The 14,212-nt window shown below is 50.5% G+C and overlaps 1 protein-coding gene across 2 annotated transcripts in view; it reads right to left on the reverse strand.

Moving 5' to 3' along the window:
* Positions 1 to 558: 558 nt before the first annotated feature.
* The window catches only part of GALNT14 (polypeptide N-acetylgalactosaminyltransferase 14), a 235,662-nt gene continuing 222,008 nt past the window's right edge, over positions 559 to 14,212 (reverse strand). Inside the window, exons 14-15 of one of the 2 annotated variants that reach the window (XM_007971039.3) lie at positions 2,321 to 2,440; positions 559 to 1,153 (exon numbers count right to left, since the gene is read on the reverse strand). In XM_007971039.3, the coding sequence (XP_007969230.1) occupies positions 995 to 1,153; positions 2,321 to 2,440 (279 nt within the window). In that variant the 3' untranslated portion in view covers positions 559 to 994. The remainder of the gene's footprint in view (positions 1,154 to 2,320; positions 2,441 to 14,212) is intronic. The other variant, XM_038006749.2, reaches the window with a different exon arrangement.

Genomic DNA, 14,212 nt, shown 5'->3' on the forward strand with positions numbered 1-14,212 from the left:
CATATGGATTGGTTCTTCTGTTAAACCCTAGTTAATAATAATGGACAACAACCATAACCCATTCCCAGGGCACACCAGTAAGCTGGGGATTTATTAGAGTAAGAAGCTTCTATGCCAAAGGCCATAGGCCATAAAGCCCTAGCAGCCAGAGAGACCATCTAGGTAGGGTAGTGTTTTCAACCAAGGAGTGGTGTCAGAATCAGCTGAGATGTCTGGACCCTACCCCACACCTACTGAACCAGGATCTCCACAGGGGAGCCTAGAGCCTCCAAGTTAGACAATTCCCCAGAATGAGACAGGTGTGTGTGCATCATCAATAGAAACCCCTGATCTGGTCCCACTCTCCCACTTTGACATAACAGGAAATGGTGGGCCAAAGAAGTTACATGTCATTTTAAGATCCCACAGCTAGTTGGTGGCAGCCCAGGATAAGGGCACAGGTCTCCCGTCTCCCTATCTTTGTCCACTCTGCCACAGGTGCTCCCCACCCCCTACCCCTATTCCGTGAATAGCTCAGCTTAGCCCTGAACCAACATAAGAAGAAAAGAGCAAGAGATGTCCAGAGACAACTTCTAAGGTTTTCTTTATTTGTTTTGAAAACAACCTCCATTCTTCGTCTCTCAATGTAGTCCTGGCCTAGTGACAAAGAAGGCTTTTCTCTCTGGCCTCCAGAGAGTGCTTCCTTTGTAAGAAAAGGAACGACAAACACTTCCCATTAGGTTTCTGTCTCCAGATACCAATCAGGAAAAGACTAGCCAGGACTGGAACTTAACGGCCTTGAGAACATGTGGGATTTGTCTCTGAGCCCCATTGGCTTGTGGTATTTTCCTCTGTCCTCCCTGAGACAGTTACTCCTATCCTGGGGGGGGCTCTGCCTCCACCTCCCAGTCCAGGATGTCCGAGGTGGTTGCGGGCTGCTTGCTGCCCAGTTTCCAGTCTGTTCTGGTCCAGGGAAGCACCACCCCGTGGCCCTCGCTGCTTCTGGCAGGGGTCCTCAAGAGCTCACCATGTCCCAGTGCTGGCTCATGAGTGAAGACTCACATGGGTTGACGACGATTTCCTTGCCGTTCTCGGTGCCATCACCGAACATATCTGTATCGAGGCAGAGGTGGGATGCTATGTGCTCGATGTGGGAACCAGTTCTGGTCCATCGCTAGTAAGACAGAGAGGAGAGTGAATGAATGAGTTCTGGCATTATCAGAAAGGTAGGTGCCTCATGTCTAGGGTCACTCAGAGACTTGATTTCATGGTTTCATAAGCACTAAAACTGTAACTAATTGCTCTGCCAGGTATTATTGTTGGTTTCTTTTTTAAAATTGGATTAAAAAAAGTTAAAAGCAAAATCAATATGTTTACTAGGAAAACTCATTAGGAGGCAGTAACTTTCCAAGCAGTAGCCCAGAAAATGTGAAGTGAGTTAGTCACAGGAGCAACCTAAGAAATGGTCTACATTCAGCATCTGCATGATGGCAGGGAAGTGGGGAAGAGCTGGGGTGGTGGGAGCAGTGAGTGTGATGGCAGGAGGGGCTGGGGGCTTCTTCAAAATGTGTCAGCACATGAGGGGCCAGAGCAGAGAGGCACGTCTCGCAGAGAGGCACGTCTCATGCAGCAGGTTCTCACACTTGACCTCGCACGACAAAGGAGGGACTGGACACATCAGGGGAAGCACCCTGGAGCAGGCACTAAGCACATTACTGCCAAGAGACAGTCACAGCTGCCCTGCGTAGTGGACGTCCTCAACCCCATTTCCGAGAGGAGGAAATGGCCACCCAGAGAGGTCCAGTAACTTGCCATGGGTCACACAGCCAGTAAATCATAAAACAGGCATTTTAATCTTGTTCTCTCTAACACCAATACCCAGTTGGCAAGAAACTGAATGGAGACATCACTTTGCTGCTAGAGGAACTGGGTATTTGATGCGCCCAGAATGCTAGGAAGTTTGGGGGACACACTGCCAGAGCCCAGGGCCCTGAAGGCAAGGGTCAAGTCTTGCTCATCCTTGTGACCCTGAGATCCTTGTTTGGGATCCCAGGTGGGGAACAGAGCAATGACAGGAAAGTAGAAGATGAATGGGCATGGTGTGGTCAGTGGAAATCAATAGGCTTTCATGGGGCAGGCTGACCAGTGAGGGTGGACGTTGCCATTGCTGCTAGTAACACAGAGGGGGTCCCAGGCAGCACTTTACCTCCCTCTCCCGACCTCTCTTATCAACTCTTCCTCTTCTAACAATTTCTCTCTTTTCCTGCTCATGAGACTAAGCCCTAAACAGGCAGTCACATTATGGAGATGGCCACATCCCAGGGACCTGCTGAGCACTTACCTGTCTGTCATCTCCATTCTTGCAAAGGACAAGAACCACTGGGGCGCCAGGGAACAAGGTGATGACTGACAGGCACAGCTCCTCCTGGAGGATCTGCTGGGTGTACGTGAAGGCCCACACCTGGGGGAAAAGAGACCAGGAAGGTTTGTTCAGGATCTAGGAAGCCACCACTCAAGGGATACAACCACACCTATGGGTGTGATTAGCACAGGTTGATAAGAAGCACCAAGGGTCCCAGTAGGCAATGATCACCAAGGTTACATTGGAAAATGCTACTCAAGTGCCACAGACTCAGAGGTCATATCTCCATGGAAATCTCCATCCCATACCCCACGAAGGGGCCTGGGCCTGGGCCATTCGGGCTGCCTCTGGGAGTCCTGAACAATTCTGGCCTTTGGGCAAGAGCCTGAACAATAACCCCAGTTGAGCTGTGTGCTCCACAGTTTCTGTCTGGAGAAAACGTCTTGAGGGGGTATGTTCCCAGCACTTGGCATTTCAAGCAGCCAACTAGCAGGTCAACTCCCAGCCCCTCCATACCAGATACCTTTAGGCTGTCCCCTGTTCTTTGAAAGGGAGTCTGAGTCAGTGTCTAGAGCACATGAGAGGTACGACAAGAGGCAGATGGAAGGACAAATGGAACAAGTGTTCCAAGGGAATGAATGAAGAAGGGTTGAGGGAATGAAGAATGTTATGAGGATTAAAATTGTTTCAGGAGAGTGCATGTGCCAGAATAATAGATCTTTTGGACCCTGAGCTCTTGCAGGGAGAAAAACTGAGAAATCGGATTGACAAGCAGAGTTCTGTTGGCATCAGGAAGAAGGGCATGCTGTGTCGTTCATTATGAGAAATGATTCCAACATTTTCCCTCCAAAGTGCCAGAGATCACAGAGTAACTGTGGCTTATGAAGCCACAAGCACTTCCCAGTTCTTAAGTCAGTGGGGCAGAAAGTGCTGGTGGAAGCAGTTTTATTCCCAGGTTGTAAATAAGGATAACATTTACCCCTTGCCTCCATCTGGGGGCAAGGAAGATGATTCCTGAATTGGGTCCCCCGGGGAAACTGCAGAGGATCCTTTGAGGGCTGTATCTATTTTCACTACATCCCTGAAACACGTTGACCCTGAACCTCTGGACCAGGTTACTCATTGGCTACTTCCCCTTGGCCCAAGAATGAAAAAAGTCCACTTAGCAGGCCAGCCCCCTACTCTAGGACAAGGTGTCTCCCAGGCAGACGTGGTGGTCATCTGCCTCTTGTTCTGCACCTTCCCTCCTGGTCCCCGGTCCTCTCCTGACCTCCACAGGCTGCTGAAAGACTTTATTGTTTTCTGGGACCTGGGTGGTTCAGAGGAACCACTCCCATAGGCTCAGGACCTTCTGCTGTCCTGAATACGTCCACCTTGAGTCAACCTGACTTGCTGAACAATGACGCCTGGCTCTCTTGATCTGCAACTCACCAGCCTAGCGGGAGAATGGCTCCTGTGTAAGGATTCTTTTATCCCTTTTCAAACTGCTGGTGTTGGGAGAAGACCTAGATCAGAAAGTACTCGCTGGGGAGGGATGCAAATATAGATGAAACAAGACTATCCATGAGTCTTGTTCTTACAGCAGGGCAATGGGTGTCCATGTCTAGAAGGTGGGCCCCTGGGTGTGGGCCTAGAATATTCCTTGGCTTGTGAGGAGGAGAGAGAAGGGTGTTCTTTATACTATTATATAGTTCCTTATACTCTTCGACTTCTGTATCTATAGATACTTGAAATTTTCTATAATAAAGTCATGAGATACATTCCTTGGGACATATCAAGAAGTTCTTCTCTGGCCTTATGAACATCACATTCTACACATCCCATTTGCCTTTCTCCAAGATAAGCTGAAAGGGGAAAGAAGTCTGTCCACACAGAGGTGGTGCAATGACCAGGCTGCTGCTGCTGCTGCTAATAAGAGCTGACATTTATTGAGTGCTTGTGATGTGCCCAGTATTATCCTGACTTTACACAGATTGATTAATTTTCATAAGAATCCTATTAAGTAGGTGTTACTATTATCCTCATTTTATAGATGATGAAACCAAGGTTCGGAGAGGCTATCCAATGTCATACAGCAGCCAGTGGCCCCCACACCAACTTTCTCCAGCAGCTCTGCTCTTGCTGATGCTGGAGAGTCAGGGCTGGCTCTGAGCTCTTTTAGATAACTTTAACTGGGGAGAAGATGCCTGCCCCTGAGATTCTTCTTCCAGGTTGTAAACGTTAAAACCAAAGATCAGCTCCACCTTGACAGGGGAGAGTGGCAAGAGATTCTTCTTCTTGGCCAGTTTCCAGTGACAACCTTTATGAAAAGATGAACAAAGGTTGTACTCCCTTGCCAAGGTCTGGGGTGGGGCAGGCCAGATAATTGGGCCATGAGTATGAATGGAGGCCCACACTCCTGATTCTACGCCAGACCATAGGATACACACAGTGCTGGCTTCTAGCCTGAGTAGCTCCCCTTGTCTTCCCCCACCTTGGCTGCATATCCAAGCTGAGTCATTCCCCTCTAAATGGTCTCCCTTGGACCTGGGGATGTGTACTGAGACACAGTCCACCCTCAGAGGACAAACCCAGGGATGAGACCCACGCAGGGCTTTGAATTAGGCTGGGGCCATTTGAGTGGGGGATTCTGAAGTCCTAAATATCCAGAATGTGATCTAGAAGGTGGGCACCTGGGTGTGGGCCTAGAATATTCCTTGGCCTGTGGGGAGGAGAGAGAAGGGCCAAAAGGTCAAATGCAACTTCCTGGACCAGGAAGCCATATGCCCTGAGGTCAGTACAACTGACCTCAGATTTAGACTTCTCACCATTCTCTGGAATGAGGCTAAAGAAACAGTCACTGACAGGGGAAGACGAAGTTCATTCCTTCTGACCCGTTACCTGACTATAGAGTCTGTAGGGAACCACAGATTAGTATTTCAAAAATAAATCCTGCCATTATCTTACAGTCACCATCATACAATGACATTGTGTTTTTGTATTAAAAGCATTAACTGATCAAATATAAAAGCCTCTTGTGATAGCTCACTTTGCAGTTCTTCTTTTTTAATATCCCAGGGGTCTCAAAACTGGAAGTGCTGGATGGGTGGGTGGGTGGGCAGTTCTTTTGACATCCTCGACCCTTGTTGTCCACAGATGCCTTTCAGGAAGAAATGCATTTGAGCATGTGGTGCCTCTCCAGGCTAGGGCCTGATGAAAACATCTCAAAGAACCCCAAGGAGAATGTGTGAACATGCACAGATAATGAAGCCCTCATGCTAAGTGGACTTTCCATTAGCTGGTATTTCCTGGCATTTCAATAATTTAGCCTCGTCATGTCCCAGAGGAAGGCTGATGTCTGGCCACATCTGAAAGAGGAGAGGAGGGAGGAGAAGCAGGAGAGAGGAGCACGCAGGCAGGAAGCAAGGAGAGCATTTTCAGATTTCCATTCTGCAGCCTGTCAGACTTCCCAGAAGGGCCGTGATGAATGGGTTTATTAAAAGAATCCCGCAGTCAGAAACAGACTCCAGGAAAGCAGCAGAGGTTGCTCAGCAGGTCTGGCCTGGATCGCTGAGTGCTGGGCCCTCTGCCGGTGGCTTCGTTTGGGGGCCTGGCAAAAGCCTAGCCCATGATGGAGGTCCTGTGGCAGGCCAGGTCTCCCTAACAGCTGAACAGGCAGGCCTCCACGACCACTGTTTCAGCCCTGAGTGGGTAGGTTAAATGTTAAAGGCTGAAAGGGCCAGTGCTCTTACACAGGCTGGAATGTCACAAAAGCCCACCAAGAGTTTGTCAAGGCTTTTCCTGGGCCTTGAAGCATGACAAGATAATGAAGGAATTCTTCACAGGACCCGTTTAGGATTAAACAAATTTTATTTGGGTTATGAAGAAACTCCCCAGACCTCCACAAACAAGTTTTATTGGGGTCTGAAGGAACTCCCCAAACCTCCATGATTTAGCAAGAGACAAGATAATCACCCCTGGCATCGGGACCCATCTAGATTAAGTAAATTTACTGAGGCTCCAGGAGAAGGTCTTCAGGACTCAGGCCTTAGTTATATTAAAAGAAGTTAATCACTTATGTCTTGAGATGAATGTAAACTTACACTTAGACAAATAGCTTAGAAGGCATATAAGCTCTGAAAAACTTTGTAATTTTGAGTTGGTCTGGCGGTAATTTCCAGGTCTTCTCTCTGTACCCGGTTACAGAAATAAACTCTCTTCTTTCCCAGTTCATCTGCATCTCGTTATTGAGCCATGAGAATAAGCAGCCCAACCCTCGGTTTGGTCCAGTAACTGTCCCTGCTATCCCAAAGCTGTAGCCATAGAAGGGCAACCCAGAGACCGTCCTGGGGGTTGGTGTGGGTGGCCCTGCCCCCTCCACTGGGATAGGCCAGCTGGGGGCTGAGGAGGAGGGGAGTCACCAGTGAATGAGGAGGGGATCGACTGGGCCAGACAGTCTTAAAACCTTCTGTGCTTGGAGGACATCTCTGGAGACAGCCACTGCTGGTGGGAGCAGGGACGGGACGGGCAGGGGGTCAGAAACCTTCTCTCTCTAGCAGATGCCAGTCTGGCCACAGCTGTGGAAGCTGGGATGCAGAGGGCCACAGCACCCAGCCTGGGGCTTGTGGTCTTGCACAGGATGGCGAAGCAGGGATGAAATATTGTCTTAAGAGGTAACTAAAAGAGGGCTGGGTGCGGTGGCTCTTGCCTGTAATCCCAGCACTTTGGGAGGCTGAGGTGGGCAGATCACGAGGTCAAGAGTTCGAGACTAGCCTGGCTAACATGGTGAAACCCCATCTCTACTAAAGATACAAAAATTAGCCAGATATGGTGGCACGTGCCTGTAATCCCAGCTATTCGGGAGGCTGAAGAAGAATTGCTGGAGCCCGGGAGACAGAGGTTGCAGTGAGCTGAGATCATGCCATTGTACTCCAGCCTGGGCAAAAAAGCAAGACTCCTTCTCAAAAAAACAAAAGCAAAAAACAAAAAACAAACAAACAAACAAACAAAAAATGCAGGAGTGAGGACGAGAGGCCCCAGCAGAGGAGCTGGTCTTGGAACAGCCCAGGGCCCCCAACTCTGGTAGGCAAGAAGCAATCAGCCTGGAGCAGCAGCTCTCAACTCTCCCCACTCAGTGGACCTCTGGCAGTGTCTGCAGACATTTTTTGGTTCTATGGCTGGGCGAAGGGGTGTTACTAGCTGCCAGCGGGTGGGGTCAGGGATGCTGCTAAACATCCTATGCTGCACAGGACAGCCTCTCAACAAAGAAGGATCTGGCCCTAATACCAGTAGTGCTGAGGGTTAGAAGCCCTAGTGTCACCTTAAGGGCTTGGACTCTGCAGGTGGTACGCCTGTATCTGAACCATGCCCTGGCATTACTCACATACCACCTGGGCAGTCTCTCCAAGCCTCACTTAGCCCATCTGTCAATACTCTCTCTAGGAGGGTTGACACCACCAGGCATGGGCAGGGCAGCACTGCTGGTTTTGCTGTAGTTAGACAGCCAAAGTGATGCCTGCTTGTAAGAGACTCTTTCAAGGGCCAGGCCTGGTGCTAGGTGCTTCACATTCATTGTCTATTTAATGCTCATAATCACAATGGTTCCCATTTTGTAGAAGGGGAGACTGAGGATCAAAGGGGCCAGTGGTTACTCCAGGCAATGCCAGAAGCAGACCCCAGGGTTGATTCTGAACTTGGTCTCTCCTTGGTGAGGTAGGACCTGAGCCACGCATCCAGGGCCTTGAACCTCTTAGTCCATACTGGGTACCTCCACGGTCCCTGAAACATAGCCTCGAAGTTCTCCCTTCAAACAAGGCATCTAGAATGGATGAGCCTGCATTCAAATGAACTGACCTCACGATGCCTCTGGCTCTCTGAAGCATCAGCCGTAGTGACTGTACCAACTGTGACAACAGCACAAGTGTACCTATGGTCATGCTGGGGTCTGCCTCCGCCCCTCCCTGGTGGAGGCTTTCTCGCCAGAGGCAGCGGGATGACCTGGTGGGGTCCTAGACACACCTCCTTCCATTGGAAACTTTGATGGATCCACTTCTGCAGTCTTTCTTTATTTCCAGCCCATTCTGTCCTTTCCTCCCATGTGGCAAGATTATACTTATATGTATGATTAAAGCCCACACTCAGTACATTTTTGTTGGGTCATGTTGTTGGACCCTGGGGTGATACCAGGGCTAGAATCCCCACAGAGCTGCCTATTAACCTGTGAATTTGAGCGAGTTACTCAACTCTACCACAGTTCCCTTGTATGTAAAATGAGAATGACATCAGTCTCTAAGAGGGTCACTGCAAGAAACAAATGGGTTAATACCTATCCCAGAGTGATGCTTTCCATTAGCAAATGCTCAATTGCTGTCTGCTGTGTTGACGATGGTGACCAGGGGGAGCCAAGAGGAAGAGAGACGACCTTACAGGCCTTCCTTTGGAATCCTGCCCAGGAGCTATGCTGGAGGCGGGGATGGAGCCATTCCCAAGGCTGTGTTGAGAAAGCACAGGAAGGAAGGGTGGCATCAGGCAGGGGCGGTGGCATCGGGCAGGGAGGGTGGCATCAGACAGGGAGGGCGGCATCGGGCAGGGAGGGCGGCATCGGGCAGGGAGGGTGGCATCGGGCAGAAGGTGGCATGTGGGCAGGGAGGGCAGCATCGGGCAGGGAGGGTGGCATCGGGCAGAAGGTGGCATGTGGGCAGGGAGGGTGGCATTGGGCAGGGAGGGTGGCACTGGGCAGAAGGTGGCATGTGGGCAGGGAGGGCGGCATTGGGCAGGGAGGGTGGCATCGGGCAGAAGGTGGCATGTGGGCAGGGAGGGCAGCATCGGGCAGGGAGGGTGGCATCGGGCAGAAGGTGGCATGTGGGCAGGGAGGGTGGCATCGGGCAGAAGGTGGCATGTGGGCAGGGAGGGTGGCATGTGGGCAGGGAGGGCAGCATCGGGCAGGGAGGGTGGCATCGGGCAGAAGGTGGCATGTGGGCAGGGAGGGTGGCATTGGGCAGGGAAGGTGGCATGTGGGCAGGGAGGGTGGCATTGGGCAGGAAAGATGGTATCAGGCAGGGAAGGTGGCATCGGGTAGGGAGGGTGGCATCGGGCAGAGAGGGTGGTGTGTGGGCAGGGAGGGTGGCATCAGGCAGGAAGGGTAGTATGCGGGCAGCCTGTCCCGCCAGCAGACTCAGGCTCACATACCTCGAGGCACCAGTGCCAGTCCAGGTTAGGGGGAGACTTTATCTTCACCTGCCCACCCAGGGTACCCACCTTGCATGCTCCACAACCAGTAGCCCACACACTGGGAGACAGGTAAAATGACGAGCTAAAAATATGTTTTATGTTTTCCCCCTTTTTTTAAATTGGGATGGCAACTAGATTTGTGCACCTATATTCTTTCTACCTTTCACAAATATTTTTCTAGAGTCCAATAAAGTTAAGAGGAAACTTGTTAACCTGGAGACTTCTCGGGCTTCACATGTTTACAAACGGATGATGTATTTCTCTCGCATTTCACCTAAGGCATCAGTTTTCCGACATCTTCAATACACACTCAGATTAAACATTTTGCTCCCAAGGTTGACAAGCCAGCCAAGAGAGGGAGGGAAGGCAGGGTGAGGAATGGATAGGGCTGGGGGTGGAGCAGCATCGGGAGCCAGTGTCAGAACCAGAGGACAAAACAGTCTCCTTTCAACGATGAGGACGCCCCAGAGCCTGGGGCTCACAGGCCTGCAGGTAGTGTGGGCAGCTAAAGCTGAACTCAGCCCTTGGTTCCCATTCTCTGGTGCTTTTACTCTACAATTGAGGACCCTAGAGTCTCCAGGCCAAAAGGACCAAGTCTTATTTAGAAAACCTATGTAGATTTCATCCCTGGGTTCACACATGGTCCTGTATCCCCAGCCAGTTACTTTACCTGAGACTTCGCTTCTTCACCTTTGACCTTGTCTTCTGAGGGTAGACTATATTCCTAGTACACACCCCTAGGCCCAAGGGGGACCATTTAGTGGTGAGTGACCCAGCTTGGATATGTAGCCAGGGTATGAAGAAATCGGGGCAGCCAAGACAGGAAGCCAGCACGGTGTGTGTCCCACATTCTGGTGTGGAATCAGGAGTAGGAGCCTCCATTCATGCTCTTCCCAGTGCCCACAACATCAGGAAGGGGACTACTCTCTGGCATGGTCCTCTAGCCTAGACCCTGACATGGGGGTACAACCTTCGTTCATCTTTTCATAAAGGTTGTCATTGGAAACTGGCCAAGAAGAAGAATCTCTTGCCACTCTCCCCTGTCAAGGTGGAGCTGATGTATGGTTTTAATGTTTACAACCTAGAAGAGGAATTTCAGGGGCAGCTGTCTTCTCCCCTGATTAAACTTGTCTAAAAGAGCTCAGAGCCAGCCCTGACTCTCCAGCATCAGCAAGAGCAGAGCTATGACATGTGGCCAGATTCTCCAAATCCATCTTCACACATATTGGTAGGATATGACTTTGGGTAACCTCTCCAAACCTTGGTTTCATCATTTTGACCTCGGCCCCTATCTGTACGATGGGATAATAGCAACATCTACTTAACAGGCTTTTATGTCACTTCCCTGATATGGCCTGTCAGAGACAAAAGAAGTGGGAGCAGAGAAGACCGAACAAACCATGTTTAGGGGCTTGAGGGGCAGATGTGACTCCCTCTGGACAGGCCAGCAGGCAGGACAAGTAGGAGGACAGAGGTGGGAAGAGGTGATGGGGGCAAAGCAGCTGTAAGAGGAGAGAATGCAACAAAGCCCAATGTTAGCAGAAGGGGTTGGGAAGCGGGAAGACAGGAATAGTAGTTTATATGGGAAGGAGGAGTGGACACTGAAGAGAAAGGCCATATAAGTCAGTGTATACTACACACACATACACACAGGCACACATACTCAGGGAGATTATCTTAGCTGGCCTGGTCATGTGGATTTCTATCAGTCCCATGTGGGTTTAACACCTCCAGATTACTTGGAAATGTATCTGAGTCATGCTGTGAGCCCTGGAGGGCAGGGGCTGTGTCTCACCCAGCATCAGGCCACCTTGCATCTCAGCAGGAGTGGTCCCTGGACCATGGTACACTCTGTGAAGTGGACTGAGCATTGTCCTGTCGTGGAGTATTCCCCTAGCACCCCACATTCACACTGTGGTGACACCAACCCAGTTGTTCTCTCCAAGGCAGAGCAGCTCAATACCATCTTCCAGAGAAGATGCTTTGCTCACGCGTAGGCCATGCCCAGGATGAGTGTGAGTTGCCCGAAGATGACTGTTGTCCCTCTCCTTTTTCACATGACAGGAGAGTCATCTGGGATGGGCACGATTACCCTCTGGTCAAATAATGGCCTGACAACTCTCCTTGGGGCCAGGGCATTGCAGGCCCCTCTCTGAGGCCCATAGAGACCTGGCTCCTTTCCTCCCACTTCCTTATGCAGCCAAAGGCGTCATGTACCAGAAAAGCCCCCTATTCTGCTGGAAACAGACCAAGCACACTCCTGCCCCAGGGAAAGGAGGAAGACAACACTCTGGCTGCTGCCTACCAGCACTGCCCACACACAGATTCAGAAGAGAGGGATGTGTGTCACCTACTCACAACGTTTTGCAAAATGCCACTTGGGTAAATTATGTCATTCTCAGCCAAGCAGTCACGCCTAAAGCAAAATCAACACCTCAGTTTCCTTCCCCTTTTCCTGTCTGACTCAAGCAGCTCCCTCCCCTGCCCTGCTGGAGCAGAGATATGGTTCCTGGAAAAGCCACCGCAAGTTGGAGCTGGGTTGAGATGCCTCAAGTACCAAGGCCAAGAGTCTGGCTTTTGTGGTAGACACTAGGAGCCATCGATGTCTGTGCTGAGACTGAAAACAATGGATTAGTGACCACATGCAACATCAGGGTGGGGGCAGGGCTGCAGCCAGGGCAGGAGAAGCAAGTGGAGGCTGTTGCCATAATCTAACCCAGTGGCTCCCAACTGGGGTGGTTTTTCCCTCAGGGGGCATTGGGTCATGTCTGAGACACTTTTGATGGCCGTGACTTGTGTTGACTTGTGTTGGGGGAGGTGCTGCTGGCAAGAGTGGGCAGAGGCTAGGGATGCTGCTAGACCACCCACAACACACAGGGCAGCCCCTACAACAAAGAAATGTCCAGCTCAAATGTCAAGAGTGCTGAGATTGAGGAATGCTGATCTAGCATAAAGAAGTGAACATGGGATCTAAGAGCAGCCCTTCTGAGAAACAAGACAATGAAGGGTGCAGGAGAAAGAAGAGTTGCAGGAGCTGGACCAGGCTGGAACTGGGGGTCCTGGAAGAAGGGGGTCACGTGGAGAGAGCTAGTGGGACAAAGGAGGCAGCCAGGGTGCCTGACAGGTGCTCATGGCCATCTGTTGACTTGAGTCACAAGTGAGTTCAGTGTGGCCATGGACTCACTCAATCAGCCAGTGTTGAGAGAGAGTCCAGGTGGGAGATCTACACCTGCAGGTCTGCAATTCCCAAACCCTCTCCTGAGATCTCATAGCATCCTGTTCCCCAGCACAAAATGCAACCTCTTCAGCACCTGCAAATCTGCAATTCCCAACCCTCTCCTGAAATCTCATAGAATCCTGTTCCCCAGAACAAAACATAACCTCTTCAGCATGGGAAGAGAGACCAGGATTTGGCTCCTGCTTCCTCTCCAGCCACACCATCTGCTGCTCCCTCCCCTCACATCCCATTCTCCAACCCTACTCTCCCACAGCCCTGTAAAGGCAGCATCCTCGCCAGCGTCCTTGCTCAGCTCCAGGTCTTTCCTGGGCCACCCTTTCTTCCCTTCCCAACCTGGCCTATTTCTACTCATCACTGAGAATACAACTCATTTCCAAGTCTGGTTGGAAACCTTCGCTGAGCCTCACACCTAACTTGGATGCCATCTCTTGCAACTTCTATGGTACCCCGGACAAAACTCCATCCAGGACAGAGATTACATCATAATGGCTACTTTCTAGCTTATTTTTACTTTAGGCCCTTTGAGGGGTCCTTCAGGCCTGCAACCTAGTCTTTCATCTCTGCATCTTCATAGTTAACAGGCAAGTAGCTGTTGAATAAATAAATGAATTCATGGATAGATAAAGATACGGAATTTGTGAATCAACAAACAGGAAACTGTCAAAGCTGGAAGCATGAAAAAAGTCTCCAGGAAATGGTTTGTAGAGAAAAGAACAGTGAGCTGAGAATCTTGGTGAATACCTGCCAGAAGGGTATGAGAGTGGGGGTGAGGAGTTAGCAAGGAAAACAGATGAAAGGAACAGGAATGTAGGAGAAGGGGGATCGCACTGAGCCACAGAGCCAGGTGAGAAGTCATAGACAAATGTGCTTTTTTTTTTTTTTTTTTGAGGAGTTTCACTATTGTTGCCTGGGCTGGAGTGCAATGGTGTGATCTCAGCTCACTGCAACCTCTGCCTCCAGGGTTCAAACGATTCTACTGCCTCAGCCCCCCAAGTAGCTGGGATTACAGGCACGTGCCACCCTGCCCGGCTAATTTTTTGTATTTTTAGTAGAAATGGGGTTTCGCCATGTTGGCCAGGCTGGTTGTGAACTCCTGGCTTTAGGTGATCCACCTGCCTTGACCTCCCAAAGTGCTGGGATTACAGGTGTGTGCCACTGTGCTTTAATGCAGTCAACAGGCTGAGTGCTACAAGACAGGCTGTGAATTTGTCCATGACCTTTAAAATAACAGTTCTAGCCTCAGATGGGAGAAGACTGTCCGGAAAAACATGGCAGGGAGGGGAAGGTACTCTGTCGATGAATCAAGTAAAGCACAGGAAACCTTTCAGAGAAGGGACCACAAATGGTCCTGCAGACTTAGGGGAGGCAGGAGATGCAGAGGTGAAGCTGGGGATGAAGAAGGATGCTGCCCAGAGACAGGGTGG

Source organism: Chlorocebus sabaeus, chromosome 14 (assembly GCF_047675955.1).
Source record: "Chlorocebus sabaeus isolate Y175 chromosome 14, mChlSab1.0.hap1, whole genome shotgun sequence".
Taxonomy (NCBI): domain Eukaryota; kingdom Metazoa; phylum Chordata; class Mammalia; order Primates; family Cercopithecidae; genus Chlorocebus; species Chlorocebus sabaeus.